At 32.5% G+C, this 19431-nt stretch overlaps 1 protein-coding gene across 1 annotated transcript in view; it reads right to left on the reverse strand.

Annotated features, from left to right (window-relative positions):
• Nucleotides 1–19431, reverse strand: part of LRP1B (LDL receptor related protein 1B) — a 1722250-nt gene that overhangs the window by 154233 nt on the left and 1548586 nt on the right. Inside the window, exons 64-66 of the mRNA XM_054699700.1 lie at nt 18998–19114; nt 18758–18877; nt 17227–17346 (exon numbers count right to left, since the gene is read on the reverse strand). Of these exons, the coding sequence (XP_054555675.1) occupies nt 17227–17346; nt 18758–18877; nt 18998–19114 (357 nt within the window). The remainder of the gene's footprint in view (nt 1–17226; nt 17347–18757; nt 18878–18997; nt 19115–19431) is intronic.

Below are 19431 nucleotides of genomic sequence, written 5' to 3' on the forward strand. Positions count from 1 at the left end.
GGTAATATAAAATATTTAGCAAAATATCTCTGACTCTACACTTGTTTATATTTGTCTAGTTGTTCTGAGTCTGTTGCTCATAGTCATCTAATAATTGTTTGATTCACTTTACATTTTTGGATGGATAGCTCTGAATTCTAATGTAGTGAGAGACAGCGAGGCATAGTGGGAAGAACCTGAGAAGTAAAGTTGGGATTTGATTTGAATCCTAATTTTGGCTCCTACTAACACGTAGTTTAGGGAAATGATTTGCCTTCTTTGTGTTTCAGTTTTCCAAAGATTAAAAATGAAAAGAAAATGCATCTAGCATTGAAAGGAATACCTAACTTAAAAATAGTATTTAGTGACAATTAAGTAATAATAATTATTAGTAACTACTTACATAGTAATAATGGTAAATCTATAAAAAGCCAATAAATTTAGAAGATGTGTATTATCATACCTACTTCATCTCGGGCTATGTAAACTTAGGAGGAGGAAAAGTGATGTTTATTTAAAAAGTGCGATGTTGCAGGTACTACTTCAAACTCTTTATATGTTATGTAAAGAGTTGACTACAACTTTGTGAGGCATCTTATCAAGTTTACGAGCAAACCCAAAGTCACACATAAGTTTTAGAGTCATACAAGAAACCCACCAAATATTGCAGGATATCACATTCCAGATATGAAAATTTTAAAGGTTGCTAGATTTCTGGGGTCTTTTAACAAAATGTAGGCAGGTTCAGCCCCCTTGGAAATCAGCATGGAGATTCCTCAAAATATTAAAAATAAATCTGCCAGATGACCCTGAATTTCATGTCTCAGTCGCTATCCAAAGAATACAGAAATATTAAGTAATAAGATATCTATCTATCTATCTATCTATCTATCTATCTATCTATCTATCTATCTATCTATCTACCACTATGTTGTCTGGAGCACTATTTACAATAGCCAAGTTATAGAAACAGCCTAAGTACCCAATGTCAGATGAGCAGATAAAGTTGTGGTACATATACAAAATGGAACACTTCTTATTTATAAACACTAGATGAAATCTTGCCATTTGCAACAACATGGATGGAACTGAAGGAAATTTTACTAACTGAAATGGCAGAGGAGAAAGACAGATACCAGGTTTCACTCATATGTGGAATATAAACAAAACAAAGGAAAAGACAAAACAAAGCCTAGAAATCTGAAACAGAATTGAGGTTACCTGACAGTGAGATTGGTGGTGGGGAGCAAAGTGGTAAAGGATTATGGGCAAGATGTGATAACATACATTTAATAGTTGTGATCCTTCATTTGTAAATCATACAGTGTTATAAACCAATTTTCTTCAATAAAAAAGTTGCCAAAAATATATTTTTTAACTATGTATGAGGACAGATGTTTATCAGACTTACTGTGGTAATCACCTCAATATACACAAATATCAATTCAACATGTTGTATATATTTAAAACTAATGGATTGTATGTCAGGTATACATCAATACAAATAAACTTTGAAATTATATTAATATATATCTGTAAATGATACAACATATAGAATTTTCTCAGCACAGAGGGAAGAGCCCCTTACTTATAAAGTTCAACTAGGTGCTACATATCAATAAATGATTAATTTAGCCCTTATCTTATCATTTTCTCATTGGCTGTCTAGTCAGCAAGGTATTGATTTTGTTTTTTTTTAAGCTTCTGCTTACAGTACATGATTGTTTGCTTGGCTTTGCTCCCAAACATCTCTAAAGATCTTAAAAGCACACTTGCCTGTTAGAAGCCTTTATTTATCTTTTAATAAGCTTGCTTGCCTTCTATAATAATACTGTATCTACTATAGAGTCATATAATTTGAGAGACAGAAAGGCTATGAAAGCAATGTGAAAACGAATGCTTGTACTGAATTTAAAACAATCATTCAAATAAAGGTGACAATACAGTATACATTTTAATACAACCATCAGACACATGAAGGAAGCAAAGTGTCTCAGTGGATAAATTAAATCTACATTAATTTAGAATACTCAAGTATGTCTTCCAGTTTAACATGTGCCATTAAACAATAAAGAAACAGAATTGTCCCTCATATTATAGTCATTGCAACTTAGAAAAAAAAGAACACTTTAAAATACAGTCCTATTATGAATGGGGTATACCATCAAATTAATATTGATAGTGGGAAGCTGATTTCAACTACAGTTATAGGACAAGGGTGAACCTTCTGAACAGCAAAGCAGAAAGGAAAGCCAGAGAAACACACTGGATAGACACCTGGTCTCCTCACTTAAGCATGAAACATCTTCAAAATCTGCTGTTTTCCAGTATCACTTATACTGGATTTACTTAAATCCGCTTATACTGGATTTACTTAAAGACTCCCTAGTGGAGCAAGGGATTAAGACACAACCTATGAAGCTGCCTGCAGCCACTGCAGCATGAGTTCTATCCCCGGGCAGGGAGATACGCACATGGCACAGCAGACCTCTCCTGAATTGCCCGCTGCTACCCTCAGCAGTGTATTTCAGTCGATCTGCCTGTTCTGTTCCCCACACTGTCTCTGGTGAATCCTCTCACTCCCCACAACTCTGGCCTATACCCCATTTCTTGTATGTATAAATAAATATTTTTTTAAAAATAAATACATACATACATTCACTCAGGTAATATATTTGAGGTAAGGAAACAAAACATTGGTGTTTATACTACATTTACTGAGTTACCTATATTAGAATTAAGATTTGTGGGGTACAGAAGGGAAAATAAAAAAATGGAAGCTAAGAGAAAAGAAGAAAAATGGAATGCTGGAAGGGAGATCAGGATGGTAAGGAAGGAAGAAAGAAAGAAGAAACAGTAAGTACATTTCCTAGCTAAAGTGAATAAAAATGTGTTTATTCAAACTGAAAAATGGTCAAATGTTGATGAAGAAAACTGGGTTGTAGGTCTATGAGTTCATACTATTTATCAATAATTATGTAAATCTGCTTTATAATGCTGTAAAAATTGTCAGGGGTCAAAAAAGATACTTAGAAAATTGAGATGTTCTTTTCTCATGCAAATGACAGACTTTCTAATTCTTTGATAGCGTGCCAATTTTTGTTCCACCAAATAAATGGAGAAAATTTTTTTATTCTATCTTGATGAAAACTATTTTGATGTGATAAAGAAATCAATTTTTGCAAGATTTTCCATATCCATTGAATTATTTTAATAGAAATGACTAAATTTGAAATAAGTTTCACTTAATAAACCAAATCCTTACTGAATTATGTAGGCATTCTTTGTATTATATAATTTCTTTCTTTTAAGTATTGAGATTAAGTTGGGTGGAAAGTGATCATTAAGAAAATCCAAATGACAAATTTTGAAAAAAAAAATTCTCCATTGGTTGTATTTTGTGGACTATATTCAGATTCTTGCTATTTGCAGATGATGAAATTCCTATCTGGGAGAAAAAAAAAAATATATATATAAATAATCTCATCCAAGTTTCTAAATTTAACATGAAAACACTCCCAGACACCTTATATGACTTCCCTGTGTCTGAGCCATGGTTAGTGGCAAACTGTTATTAGATACAGTTCTCTGACCCTTAGAGTTGGACAGATGATGTGAAGACCTAATTTTCCCTGGGACATACTAGACTTAGTTCAAATGCATGCTTACCAATTTATTTTCTTTGGCATGAACTTTATCTTTCTGACTCTTTCTTCATCTCTTACATGGGCATAGTAACAATAACAAATATCATAATAATATCAGTACTGCCTAATTTAAAGTTGTTTTCTGAAGTTTGTAAGAAAATGATTGACACGTGTCAGGTACTCAGTCAAATTTAAATATCTCATTCTCTGTTTGTGGTATGCTGTTTTCTTGTTTTCTATCATTTCTGCTAATAACCAGATATGGATCCTATCAGTTAATTAAAAATTCTGTGTTTTCAGTTCAGATGATGAGTAAATAAAACTGAGTAAAAGTACAGTAAGAATAAATTAATGAAAATTTCTCAGGTACCAGAATCTCAAAAATTTCTCAATGTTGTCTGGTTAATCTGGATTATCTTTAATAACCAAACCCCCATTCTCCTTTAGTTCACATTTTGATGGGAGATTTCCATTCAACATGGCCTTTTCACCAAGCATCAAGTTCTGATGACAAATTAAAGAATAATACTGGTATTTATACTTCCTTAACAATGTGGCAAACACATTGCTAGGTTTCTACATCAGGGCTCATTTTGTCTCCGCCAAGAAAGACAGACCTTAAGTTCTTCACTAAATTCAACAATGAAAAATTAACTCTAAAAAGTTCTCCATAGTTTCTTCATAATTTTGATTGTAATGGTTCCAAGTTACCTAATTCTAATTGCAATTTACAAGATACTTCACAATATTCTAAAATTAAAATGGCTTTATATAGAATCCTCTCTTTGGGTACTACAAAATGAGTTTTTGCTGAGAAAAAAAAAAAAACAACAACTCATATGTAAATGAACAAGATAAAGTACTTTATGGAATATATGACTCCAAATACAAGTAAATGTATGAAATCTAAGTGTACTAAATGAAAACATATTCCTTTCCCTGTTTCAGGTATGCAATTGACTCAAAGTTAGAGAAAACAATTTGTTTTCAGGAGGAGGGGAAATTTGACTTTCAGAATGTCCATTATGTGACAGATGTAATGTAAATCATTCTGAGAATGTAATATTACTTAATACTCTCATTTTTATGATAAACATTATTCAGGGAAACATATGATAGACAAACATGATAGATATTATGATAGACATTATATAAGGGAAAACTGAGGTTTAGAAAGGTTCATACTTTCAACAATAATAATGAGGCTACTTTCTTTGATGTTCTTTATATTTTATTGCATCACTAGTGTAGTATCTATGTATTTATTCAAGGAATATTCTGAAATTTTTTCATCATTTTAGGTTCTGTAAATTTGCAGACTAGAGGATTCTCAAAAACATTTTGGAAATTTGCTTGTGATATAAATCCTGTTTATGGTATAGAACAATGGCAAAATATTTAAAGTCTTAAAGGATGTTATTATATATCTTAATAGAAATCAAGCATTTAAAAGAATAGGAGCATGACTTTTCAAAATGTACCCAAAAACTGAGAACTATTATAACAAAAACAGGTTTTAAAAGAAACCCAGAAAAGCATCATTGGCAGGAAGTATAACAATGGTCGATTGGCTGCATCATTTTAGCTTTGAAGAAATATAAACTTAACACAATTGTACACATAAAATTTTCTACAATACTGAACCTAAAATATTGAGTTGACATCTCCAAGATTATAGTTGTAGGCCTAAGAAAAAAAGTAAAGCCATCTTAATCCTTTATCTCCAGTCTTAAATTTTTTAATACACTCAAGCTCATTGAACACTGGGAAACTAATATTTAAGAATAACCGTATATAAGCGTGTTTGCTTTGGAGGGAAATTCCATTAGGGACAGATCTGAAATGAAGTTTTTAATAGGAAATTTGTCCCTATGAACCTCTGTTGTTTCCTGCTAAACTGCAACGTTCACTAGGAAGATACTGGTTAAACAATTTTACCTCTCTTTGCCTGACACGGACCTCGAGAGTAAACAACATTAAATTTTACTCTAAACTAAAAGCATCTAAAAAGAAAGCACTCTCTATTTTGAAATGAAATTGCACAAACCATTAAGAAATATTTTAGAAGGAAAAAGACATTTCTTAAAGCTATTTGTATTCGCTTGGCATACATTCATATACCAGGGACCATGCTAGTTATGGTGTCATTTACAGAACTATTTGTTCTATGTTAAGCAAAATATCATCTCTACCTCAGCAGGAGATCTTGGCACATAATTAAGTTGATCCTTTTCAGAAAGTTTGCAAAGCTGTCATCTGTTTATTAATAAAAATTCTCGTGATTTTTTTTAGTCCCTTAAAAGTACAACTCATATTTTTCCTGAAGTACATTCCAATGACCATCATTTTTTTTATTATTCACAGTGGAAATACATCAATTCTGTATTCAAGACTTGGGATCCTTTCCTTTTATTTCTAAAGACAATTAAATCACACTGGTTTGGTTTTAACTTCCTTTTTGATTTCCACAACTAAATTCCTGATCCAGGGCTTTATAGAGTCAAAGTAAAATAGAAAATAATATTTAGTCAGTTTAAATAACCTGATAGAACAACATTTTTTCAGAAATTCCACTGTTTATAGCAGTGACAAATCTAGTAAGAATGCTCCTGGGTATGGCGATTTCTACCTGGAGAAGGAATGCATTCTCACCAAAGAAGGGTGATGCTTCCATTTATCACTCCCCATAGCTTCTCTGCTTTCTTTCTTGATGCCTGCCAAGATCTTAAACAGAAGTGGAGATCACACTATGAGCATTTCCACCACGTCCTAGCCCCCAACCTTTCATAATTCTCCTGGCTTTTCTCATACTCTTCTCTAGTCTTTAAGAGGTTGAGGCAGCAGCTACACTGAGAAGATAAAGTGCACTTATGAACCTTGGGTTCAGTTATAGTGTTGCTGATTCAGCTCTGACTGGTCACCTTTCACCATAGAAACTGATTCATTGGCTCTGAAGAGCCCCTAGGATCTTATGCAACACAATTGTTCCAGTGTTGCTACTAGAACAAACACTTCAGTATCTTCCTCACATAACTAAATTTCCAAATTGTGAAATAACCCATCCCAATCAGACCTTTCCTGAAGACCAAATAAATATAAAGTATAGATATGTTATTTTATATCACTGTTACTCAGGGAGACATATCTGGGCACTAAATTTGGGGCAAAAAGATACTTTTAAGAATACTGTGAGAGAAAGAAAAAAAGTGGTGTGCCCATGGCCCTGATGATATAACCCCTTCGAGAAGATTTATAATTCAGTCTAAAAGAAGAGCCATGATTGACATATTCTTATAAAAGTTATCACCCTAAAGAAACTAGAGTTTAATGGATTTGCATTTTCCCTTCCAAATATTTCCAAAAAATCTTTTGAAAAGTGCCTACCCATTTGTGTGTGACTCCAATGAGGACAGTACCATAAAAATTTAAAATACATTATGCCTAAGAACCAACATATGATAAATAAAATGTATACTCTCTCTTGAATAAAGTTGCAGTGCATTAAGAATTCTGGCCTTCATTAACACTATATTCAAGGCTTGTGTTATTCCAAAATTATTAATGATGGTACGTTTTCTATATATCTGTTCATACCTAAACTTAGCCTTAACAAATTGATTAAGACCTGAAGATATAAAATCAAGTAAAAAAAAAAAAATGGACTCAATGGCTAGGACATTAGAGTAGAAATGTTAGGGGAAAGCAAAACAAGCATAACACAGAAGGTTTATCAAAGAAGTTGGATTTAATATGAAAACACAGATAATTTTGGCAGGAGTAACAGGTACCATATTTACTCCCTCATCTGCAACAACAACAAAATATATAAAATATGGTTATTGAAACATTAAGCATCAGGCAACAAATGACAGCGATTTCTAGGAGACAGGAAATAAATGAAGTGAGCCCTAACATTGCTTAGTCTACTGTTCTGAGAGTTTCAAGTTTACAACATGACAAAGGAATGTTAGGCAAAAATCCATGGGCTCCATGAGCTAAAGGCTGAACACATGATGGCCCAAGATGACCATCACAGTTCTCAGGATGGTAATGAAGAAGAGAATGCTGTAAAGAATGTGAATGCCAAGGAGTTTCAGAATGTCTTCCTTGAATATTCAACAGGAGATGAACTGGTGTGCACCAAAAAGGAATTTTACCAGGTACCAGCAAAAGAGTCATCTGGAAGGGATTAAAGGAAACAGTACCTGTGGCTCACACAGAAACTACCTACTATACTACCTGTTCCCACTAGTCAAGAAGGACAATCTTATAATGCACACATCAGTGGGTAGTGTATTCAGACAACATACCCTTAATTGCCATTCTTCCTCCCACTCACTCATTGTTTGTGAGAAATTATTTTAGAAAAATATTAAATATACTTTTTTCTGAAAATATTTATCTATTTAAATTTGTTTGGGATTACTGTCTAATATCTTATAAACTTACTGCATGTTAAGGAAGCTCTATTTAATAATTATTAAGGGCATGCTTGGGGTGGAAGCCAAATTTTATACATTTAAATATCTGCTAACTCATTTTATACCCATTTTCTTTGCCCATAGGAATTTATTATACTCTTTACACCATAGACTCTTAATTATAAAATAGGAATAATTATAGTATATCTTTCATAGTATTGTCGTGGGGACTAAATGATATAATTCACATCAAGTTTCACATAATGCCTAGCACAAACTAAGTCTTCAAAATTATTAATTATCCCTATTATAATGACTTACATAACATCTTCAGTGGTTGTTTATTAATTGTTGTAAATGAATTATATCAAGATACAAAAATAACTAATTATAGATGAAAAAGAGTGAAAAGAAACAATGCAAACTGAGCCCAAGGTATTTTGCAGGATACACTTGAACAGGCATATAAGAGCCCTGGTGAATTCTTCTGCTAAGAACAGGAATATTTTTTGAGACTCCCTAGAAAGTCAAACTTGCGCAAAATTTTCAAATTCCCTATTGCTAATATCAATACCTATTGGTAATATCTACTAGCAATGCAAGGTTTCTAAATGACATATTCTCAACACTAATTTAAAGAAATATTTAAAGATCTAAATGGTAATTGCTTTTGTTCAGACATAATAAAAATGGACACACCAAGTTCTGAAAGAACGTATATACATATGCTTGCTATTTAAATACTTGTAATTAATGGGGGTGATTTATTGTATATCTATGATTCCCTGATAGCTTATACTACTCAGTGAATAATATATATATGTATATATATAAAAAACACATATAGAAACATAATTAGATATAAAGTCTGTAACTGATTCCATATGCATTATATATACCTATATTATATTCTATAGTTTCACTAGTGCATGTTAAATATCAACATATTATTAATGTATAAACCTAAATTAGAGATATGTTTGCTTAAGGTGTATAATTCACATATCCAAACACTATTAATCAGAAAGAAAATTCTGAAAACATGTTAGGTTTATTTGAACTTCAATAAATAGTATCAGTTTATATTTCTCAAATAGTCTAAATTTAGTAACTCAAATAGGAAAATTTTCTAGAATGGGTGTCTGCTTCCTTTTGAGAACATAGAATTATGAAGAGAAAACTTGCAATTGTATAAATAATATGATCCATAGGGGTGAGAACCCTCAGGTCACAGGGCAGCTTTGCTTGCTACTTATTTCTGTAGCCTGAAATATATTTTTCAAGCCACTTCTGTTTTAGGTCACAGGAAACTCTTCTCTCTCAACATTTTGAGATTAGAAAAATGGACATATTAATTAGAGGGCTAAAATATCAAAGAATAAAAATAAGCAATTGATTTACTCTGACATTTGTAATCCACAAGAGGTCAGCTATGTCCTACATTAGCTCTGCCTGCACTCCCGTTATTCCCTTATGGCTTCTGAGCAAGGTCCACTATATGAACAGACATCAACAATCTAACACAGAGGGCTTGCATCCTAAGCACTGCATTTAAAACTGATTGAAGCATAAGAATGACTGTCAGAATTGTCATCTATACACTATCTGTTCATTATTCACAGATCACAAAGTTAATTAAGGGTACAGTTATAATTCAACAATAGACCTTTTTCTCTCTTTCATGTACTATATGCTAAAATGTTAAAGGATCAAAATGGACATAGTTTTTGTAAGCAAAATCTGATGCCATATGTATCCTCAAAAAGACCAATATATAAATGCAAATTAAGTTTTCTTAAAGGAATAATCATTGATATTTACTACACATAGACATACTACACATAGACATATTACCTGGTTTTGGTGTTGAGTAAAAAAATATAGTTTTTCATTTATTTATTTAATTTGACTAACCTAGAACACAATCATATAAACACAGTACTAAGAAAAACTGAGTAATACCTGAAAAATGTAAATGATAGAATTTTCTCTAAGGAAATCACCAGCCCAGAGGATCATAGGACAGAATCTTCCAAATTAAAGCTAATACAAATTTCTTTATTTTCAAGATAGATGCAAAGAAGCAATTTTTTAAAGTTCTACATTTCTTACTCTTTAAAAGTAAATTATCTAATACTTATTTTTCTTCCTACATAAACTACAATAAATCATCAACTCTTCAACTGGTGTGTGTGTGTGTGTGTGTGTGTGTCTGTGTGTGTGATTTTATTTTATACTTTCAGAGAATCAAATATACTGTTCAAATTTTTTTTGAACTTTCAGAGAATCAAGTAGGAAGCACTTTATAAGAATAAATTTTTTCAAGTAAAAATATCACAGAAAGTTAAAACCTGACTCAATTTATTCTTTTAAAAAATAAATTGCACAGAGATCCTAATAAAATAAATATGTTGTTCCATTCTTTTAAAAATTCAAGTGCAAACCTCACTGACATAAAGCTATTTCTTTTATGGTTTTTAAAACAGATCAATGCAGAATCATGCAGATAAGTAGACCTACATGCTGGCTTATTTTGTGAGGTCCTTTTCAGGTTTTTTGTAACAAAATTTAAATCTATGAGTTTCCTTTTATTATTAGAGAGAAAAAAATGGCAACACCAAATAATTGCACATCCTTTTGGTAGAGAAATAGTGCATGAAAGTTCCTGAAGGTAAGTTGCAAAAGACTCACTGTGTTCCATTTTAATTATTTAATGAATCATATGTAGCACATTTGTCTCTTCATATAAAAACTAGAAGACAGGGCCTCCCCTGGTGGCGCAACAGTTGAGAGCTGGGCTGTGAGTCTGCCCGCAGCCTCTGCAGCGCTGGTTTGTTCCCCGGCCACCGGCAAGGGTCACACACACACACACATACACAAAAAAAAACAACAAAAACAACAAACCTAGAAGACAATTTTCTGATCTCACTCATACAGATACACAATTCTTCAAGAATTTTATTGTATCAAAATATTTCCACAGAGGCTCTTTTTATTCTGTTCTCTGTCAACCATGTAACACACACACACAAATACACAGAGATACAGTCACAAAAATGTGATTGATAGAAAAAGTTGAAAATATTGAATTTTGAGAAAACAGATGAAGCAAAATAAATGATTCATCAAAAACTTTACTATAGAATCCTGAAGAATAAAATTGGTCTTTCAGCAGTGAAATTAATGTAGTAAACACAATGTTGATTCTTGATATTACAAATCTCAAACTTATATAATGTAATGATGTAATGCTCTTTCAATAGAAATATCACCATAAAAATGTCATAATATAGTATAAAAGTATTATCACTGAATTAACAGAAGTTTCCTTACTCATACTAAATGATTTTCTACATCACCAGCTGTTTCAAAAATACATTTATTTTCATTATTTAGCATAAAATTTAGAAATATACCAGAAGTTAAATGATTATTTTTTTAAAAGAGGATGGAATAGGTACATTCTGTTTTAAAATAGTAATATAGAACTGTGTAAGCACTTTAAAAATTACCATTAGACTACCAACAACACAGCACCAGTAGTATTCTATAATAGATGGTATGTTCGAAGTATATTCTGAAAGTTTGCGATTCTACAACACGTTATTAAGTAGTATTGAACAGAAAAAAATCATCCGGAGTCAAATAAGTATAATATATAAAATTTGGAAAACTAAAATAATATAGTTTTCATTTATTTCTCATAAATTACAGTGTCCCACCAAGCTGTTTCAACAGGATAAGGAGTGGAATAACATGTGCTACCTCAACAATAAGTAAATGATGCAGAAAGGTAGAGAACAAAGGCACCGTCTGGATTATGAATGATAGCAAGAAGAAAAATAAGATAAATAGAGAGCTTAATCAGATATGAACTCAATACATGATTGCAGCATCCAGACTGACATGGCAAAGGCCAGGAATGCAAGACAAGCAACACACTTGGATTTATCTCAGAGATGCCAAGCCTCTAGGAGAAACATCTAGTACCATGTGGATGCCACAGTCAACAAAACTCAGGAACAATTTTAACATTTTAATTAAACGTGGGTGGCAGCCAAAACAGATTAAGCATGAGACAGAATTTTTGACTCATCATATTATCTTCAAGTTTGTAGGATGATGTACCTCTGTGAGACTCTCTTATTTAGAGGTTTCATGTATTAGCAGAAAACTTTATATCAGGTTGCAGCTCACTGGAAATGGAAATGTAGAGACAAACACCAAGCTTATACCCTGGCAGAGAGAAGGGGTACTGGTACCCTACAGCACAGGACACAGCCCCACTGCACATGAGCCTAATCACTCAGCAGAGACCAGCATAGTCCTAGAGAACAAGTGGCGAGAAGATACTTTTTCCTTTGTATCTCTTCACATGAACATACTAATCCCAAATGTCTAAGAATAGAGATACTGTAATGCCATATGTCAGAAAATTTCGATCTATTTCCCACAAGTCTCCCCCAACAACTCCCTTACCCTCACTCCTCCATATAAGATAGCACAACGGAGAAGGGAAGAGACATTAGAATGTTCAGATTATGTGATTGTCAATCAAAATATAAATCTGTAATCTATATTTAAATTCAGGAAACACTCACTGAAAACATTAAACAGATGTCTTAACTGAATACATATAAGTATATACTGTTTTTCAAGATACAGGATTATGAACACACAGCTTTCCCTGGACTATTTTGAAGTCAGAATACTAACATTTTGGTAAATACTGTTCTAAGTGAAAGTTAATACAATTTCTATAAATAACTCAATTCAAATATCTTGAGTTATTTTAATTTTAATATAGATGTAGTCACACTATCAGAGCTAATTCCCTCTTCAAGGTAATTTCAGGTCTTCCGTCCTAAATTGAATTTAGCCTGATATTGACTGAAAGGTAAACAGATTCCTGCCTTAGGATGTTGTCTCATGTGCTTCAAATGAACTTTTATGGAAGGTGACAATTAAACATCTGAACCTATGGTACAGTCTATGAAAAGTTTGTGACTTACTTGCTATTGAATGTGTAGTGATTGTAACATATAAAAATAGCCTTTGTAGGGAAATACGTTACTCATATCAATGCACTGGAAAATTAGACAAGGTCAAGCTTGAAATTAATATAGGAAATAAAATACCAGTAATGTAAAATTACAACACCATAAACTATTATATTTAAATGAGTGCATACTAATATAGTAAAAGTAGGAAGATTTCACATGTGAATGAGACATAGCCATTTTAAGATGGGGCGGAAAAGGAGGAAAAGAAATAGAAAGAATAGAAAGGACTTAGTTGTTATTGTGGAATTTTGGATACTGTTCTTTAAGCCAAAAGTTAAAATCTACTAAATATGCTATGTGGATTTTGCTTACTATAAAACTTTCAGTAAAATTCTGTATGTTTAAAATATTTTATGATTTAGCGATTAGTGATTTATGATTCCTTGCTTTAACTTGAAAAATATTTCTTACAGTCTTAATGGTTTGAATAGACTAATTCAAATTTCCTTATCAAACATTTAAGTGAAAATAATATGTTGATTGGATCTATTTGTTGTTTTATATGTGTTGTGTCATGTGCGATAAACTGGCTGCAGAAAGTATAAAGTTACCATAGGAAGCTCAAGTTCCTCTCACAAGCCCTAGTTAGAGTGATTATAGCTCACACATTAATTAAATGTAATTAACCAAGCAGCAGTTTATAAACTAAGGCTGCTCAAAAGCAGCAAATGATGCTGAACCAACTTGGACACAAGATTCTACTCTGATGACAAAATTCTAGATAAAGTGAAGGGATATAGAAGAAGAACATAGAAAATGAGGCCACAGGGAGGAGTGAAAGGAGCGATGAGGCTGAACAAACCGTAGTTTCTAGAGAGCTGGCTTGAGTATAGAGATGACCAGCAGAGCCCAGGAAGAAAAACTCAGAAAAAGACAGAATGTTTCACAGACATCTAGGGAATTGTTAACCTAAACTATAAATTGGGAAGAGAGAACATAACAGAAAGATATTGTGGAACCAGTCTCCCCAAAAGGATTAGAAAGGCCTTTTTCAATATGCCTAAACTAGCCTCTTCCAATAAAGTGTCACATTGTATGGGGAACTAAAGGCCAGTAGAGGCCTGCGACTCTCTGTATGTCTATTATCATTATTTCAATAATTAGATTTCTTTTTTTTTAAATATTTATTTATTTATTTTATACAAGAAACAGGGTACAGGCCAGATGTGCGGGAGGATGAGGATTCACCAAGCCAGATTGCGGAACAGAGCAGGCAGACAAACGAAGTATACTGCTGAGGGAAGCAGTGGGCGCAGCAGGAGAGGTCTGCGCGCCATGTGGGACCCTCTCTGGGTGGCCGGGGATCAAACCGGCACTGCAGAGCTGTGGGCAGCTTCACAGCCCAGCGCTCAACCACACACCACCAGGGGAGGCCCGTACTTATGAAATTAGATTTGTATGTGCCAAATGTAGCTTGTATAGACTCTCAAAAAATTTAGCCCTCTCAGAAACTGGGTGTAGTAAGACAGGAAATTATGTAGTTAATTTATTTTTTTTAAATTTGTACCAATCTCACCAAAACTAGATTTTTAGGCCTGAAGTCCTAAAATATATCGACATCTATTCAAAGTGACTTCAAGGTCTTCTTAAATTCTAGGTTAACGTAATGATTTTACATATAATGAACGTCATTCGTTAAACTTGCAAGTACCCACAAAATCTCAAAAATTACACTGGGCTAAATTCAATAAATACGATAGTGTGGTAAATATAAAAATGGATTAATATTAAAAATGTATACTTCCCTGGTATTTTAATTCCCTATATTATATGTATATGTTGTTTGTGTTATATTAGTCTGCTATACTTTTTCACACCTTTCCAAAGTCCTCCTCCTCTTTCCTTTTCTCTTCTCCCTCTCTTTAGCTCTTTCCTCCCACATTGGTTTTATTTGCACAAATTCACAAAGAAATTGCTCCATTTGCAATGTGTCAAGGTATAAAAATTAAAATGCTAGAACTTTAGAATTGACAGAAGGCAAGCAGATATAAAACCATAGATAAATATTAATGTTGGTGTTGAGAACAGTAAAGTCTTGGTAAACTAAAGAGTAAACTAAAGAGTAAAAAAGAGCTTTCCCCTAAACTTAGCCCTGCAGTAAGAATGTATAGAAAGTAACTAAAATGAAAATGTGCTGCAAACTGAAGTCTTACAACAGAGAACAGGCTAGTCACTCAAAGCATTTACTGTAAGACAGCCCACATCCTGCTGTTCTGAGGACAATGGGTGTGGACAATAGAGAAGCACATTCCCTATTCTAGTCAAGGCCCATTCTCAGCCACAAAGAAACACATAACTCAATTCATACAGTAAGACCTTGCATGATAGTTTTAATCTTTAAGAAGTATTATGTTTCTTTTCCACTCAATGGAAGCATCAAAAGGGAACTATTTCACAAGGGTGTTAGCACAATTAGCACAAATACATGTGTTTATTCATTGAAGATAAAATAAAGGGGGGGCGGTTGAGGAGGGTTTCCTAGTCCTTTCAAAAATGAGGACTGGAAAATGCTATATTAAATGTGATTTAGAATGGTTCTTTACATTAAATTAGCACCTGCCAACAATAGCATTTTATAGTGGGTATAATGTAAATTCTCCCTCCTCCTTTTGCCTCCTTTCTATAAAGTAGGTATGTATATATTGGTCTTGAACCTATAGAAATAACATGTGGCTGGGAGCATTTTCTATAACCTTACAGAAGGAAACACATAAATATTTTTTTTTCTTTTTGTATATAAAGAATGTGTAGATGTTATGTCTACAGGACTTCAAAACAAAATAATCCTGGAATTAAGTCCCAGTTCCACCTCTATTTAGCTATGATTCATTACAAGAGTTATACAACCTCCATCAGCTTCATTCTCCTTGTTTTATAAAATAGGGATAACTAAAAAATTAAATAAGATAATAACTGCAAAGTTTTTAAACATTTCCTGGATTATATGTTAAATGCCATATAATATTAGACATTATTATTATCATGATGATTGATAACTATAAGTTTGATTAGCACAAATTCCCAAAACATTTAAGTTATATCAAAGTAAGGAAAATGAAAAACAAAATATAGAAATAACATTCCAGTCAAGAAATCACTCAGATAACTAGTATAAGTCATTATTCTACTTTGATTTGGTAAATAAAAATACAAATGACAACAGAACAAGCTAACCAGTGGTATAAACTAGCCTGCAAAACTTCTTAATAACTGTTATAGACAAATAAGTGATGGATGTAGTTTTGGGCTATGTGAATTGATTATGAAGATCAATCCTACAAAGTGGTAAATGGTGGTTTTATGATACTGTGCTAACTATGAAGCCTTCAAGTTGTATCTTTAATTTGAACAAACTTTGTCTTTTCTAATTACTAGATTGTTTTTTTTTTGTTTCTAAAAATACCAAGTTTGAAGTATTCACCTAGAAAAGTCTCAATATTTAATATTAAGATGAACATGACAACTATACTTCATCTGTCTTACTATTGACATTTTCAAGATAGAACCAAATGCAGCAAACAAACTCGACATGGTCTCCATTCCTACAATGTAAAATAGGGAGTAATTGTTAAAAATGAAATAATTAAACTTAAATGAAATTATTGTTTCAAGAACAAATGCTAACTTAAGTGATCTATACCATAGAGTAAAACCAAACATTTTTTTTTAATCTTTTTGCTTTTTTAGGACCATGTTTTAGAATGCACAATAAGCACTGAATGAATATAAAATCATGTTTATTTAAGCAAAAATAATGTCTAGAAAGATCTGTAATAGTGTTTCATTGTTTCTAATGCTATTTCTAATGCTGTTTCTAATGTTCAAATATGAATACCATGTGTAACTTACATAGAAAGCTTATAGTTTTATCTTACCTTTTTAATTTATCCTTTCAAAAATAGACTTGACTAAGCAATACCTACTCTTCCACCTTACCCCTTCATGCCGTTTATAAAATAGCTAACTTGAACTTGTTTGTACTCCGTGAATACAGACAAAACATCCTCATGTAAGACCTGAGTATTGTCAGAATGGTGTTTGAATCCATTTCACTCCGGTCATCTCAGATGATAACTCAAATATAATAGGCAAGATTCATGTTCACAAAACACTCACCACAGTTGGCTTCATCTGATGCATCTGCACAGTCTGGATCTTCATCACAAACCCACAGTTTGGAAATGCAGTGTTTGGTAGTTTTACATTGGAAATAGTCTGGAGAACAGCTGTTTTCAGCTTAAGAGGAAAACGTCTATTAAAATGTAGCTTTGGATAAGTTCAGACATTTTATTTAAAAAGCAATTAGATAAACCAGTATTTAAGATAGTCAAATGAAAGTTCATCATCTTTTACATAATAATAATTAATGGAGGTGTGGATTTGAACCTTTGTTTATCTGAATGTATCCCTAATATATTTCCAGTGAAAACAGATTAAATATATTTCTGGAATGATATACTTGATAAGTATCAGAGTTTTGAAAACAACTCTATCTTGAATATATATTTTAAAACCAATCATAAATTAAAGAAGTTAGGAGCATTCCAAAATTTTTTCCAGATAAATAAAGAAATTATATGTATATATGTATATATATATATATATATATTTACAAACTGAAAAAGATTAAAATGAGAAAATATAAGTGACTGAGGGAAAAACATACAATTTATCAAAATCTCTAGGTGTGAGGTTTTCAGGGAAGAAGTGAACATCCAACTCACCCTATAAACTGCATCACAAATCCTAGTCAATTTAATGGATCAGCTTCTAGAATGACTAACCATAAAGAACTGGCACTGACTTTATTCTGAATGCACCATCTTAATCAAATTGCTGGATGACTGCACATTATTTACTGATAAAAGTTTTAGGGGAATAAAATAAAACTTCAGCAAGACAGAAATGTTGACAGCAGTTCTGTTGAAACCCTGAAATGTGACAGGTGTTCTATCATTCAGATGGGTGTGTGTGTGTGTGTGAGTGTGTAGACACGCACACATCCGTGTGCCTGCAGACTTGCATATATGGATATGCTGTAAACAGTTTTATCTTCTTTTTAATGTAAATTGATTTTTGGTGGGGAATGGAAATAAGAATTTAAAACAATAGAAAATATTTCATTATTGTTCTTTGAATAAAAACAAATAGAGCATCATTTACAGTTTTTACAAGTAATTTTGTTTGGCTAAATTGCCTAGATTTTTTTATCTCATTATACATTAAATATTAATTTTAAGGGATAAATTTTCCAATTAAAATGAGGTTGAACTCAAGTAACTAATCAATAGAAGAAAATTATGTGTATTTAGTTAACATGGGCCAGAACAAAATCAATTTATGAGTAAATGCCATAATCAGTAGCAATGTTTCTTTCTATTTCTCCTCAGGTTGATGTGGATGAATGAATATTTCTGTACTTGTCATGTGCTTCAGGTAACCTTATAAGAAATTACCCTTGTTTTAAATTTCTCTGTACATTTTATATAGAGCTTCTTAAATAATTCTTCCCAATAGGCCCCTATTTGTAATTCTTTGCCCACAATTGTGTTACATTTTTCTACAGTGTGTGAATTTATGAAGCACAAAAATGTTTAGACCCATTTCAGTTGGGAGTAAGACAAAACAGCATTTTGAGGAGACTTACGACAGTCCCTTTCATCTTCCTCATCCCCACAGTCATCTTGTCCATTACATCTGAGGTTTACTGGGATACATTTCTGGTTCTTGGTACACTTGAATTGACCTGAGAGGCAGACATGTGTATCTAAAAAATAAAAAGAACATAAAAGCCTGTGCTGAAATCTGTGTCTGAGTTTAAATCAGTGAAGAAATAATCAGCTAAGAACTAGGTTTATGTTCCTTAGTTAAGAATTTAATCACTTACCACAATTGAGTTCATCAGAATTGTCTCCACAGTCATTCTCTCCATCACAGATGAAGGCAGGCAGTGCACAGAGTCCAGTCCCACACTGAAACCGACCTGGCTGACATTTAAATTCAGCTAAGGGGTGGAAACACATAGGTGTTGTGGATGACAGTCTTACTTGGTGACTTTCTAAACACAGATCATCTGACAGCCAAAATATTTATTACATTAGTATATTAAACCTATCCTAGAGCACAATGTGAATGTTTCAATCTAGATAGCCATTAGCTTCGGATATAGAGCTAAGCAAACAACAGCTTAGATGCCTCCAGAATTTATTTCATAAACAGTAAGAAGAAATCAATAACATATAAATATAAACATATATTTAAAATTTATAAATATTGCCTCAAAGAAAGCATATTGAGAGTTTAAGCAGCAGAATAAATCTA

Source organism: Talpa occidentalis, unplaced genomic scaffold, assembly GCF_014898055.3.
Source record: "Talpa occidentalis isolate TD23 unplaced genomic scaffold, MPIMG_talOcc4v2.1 talOcc4.3, whole genome shotgun sequence".
Classification (NCBI taxonomy): domain Eukaryota; kingdom Metazoa; phylum Chordata; class Mammalia; order Eulipotyphla; family Talpidae; genus Talpa; species Talpa occidentalis.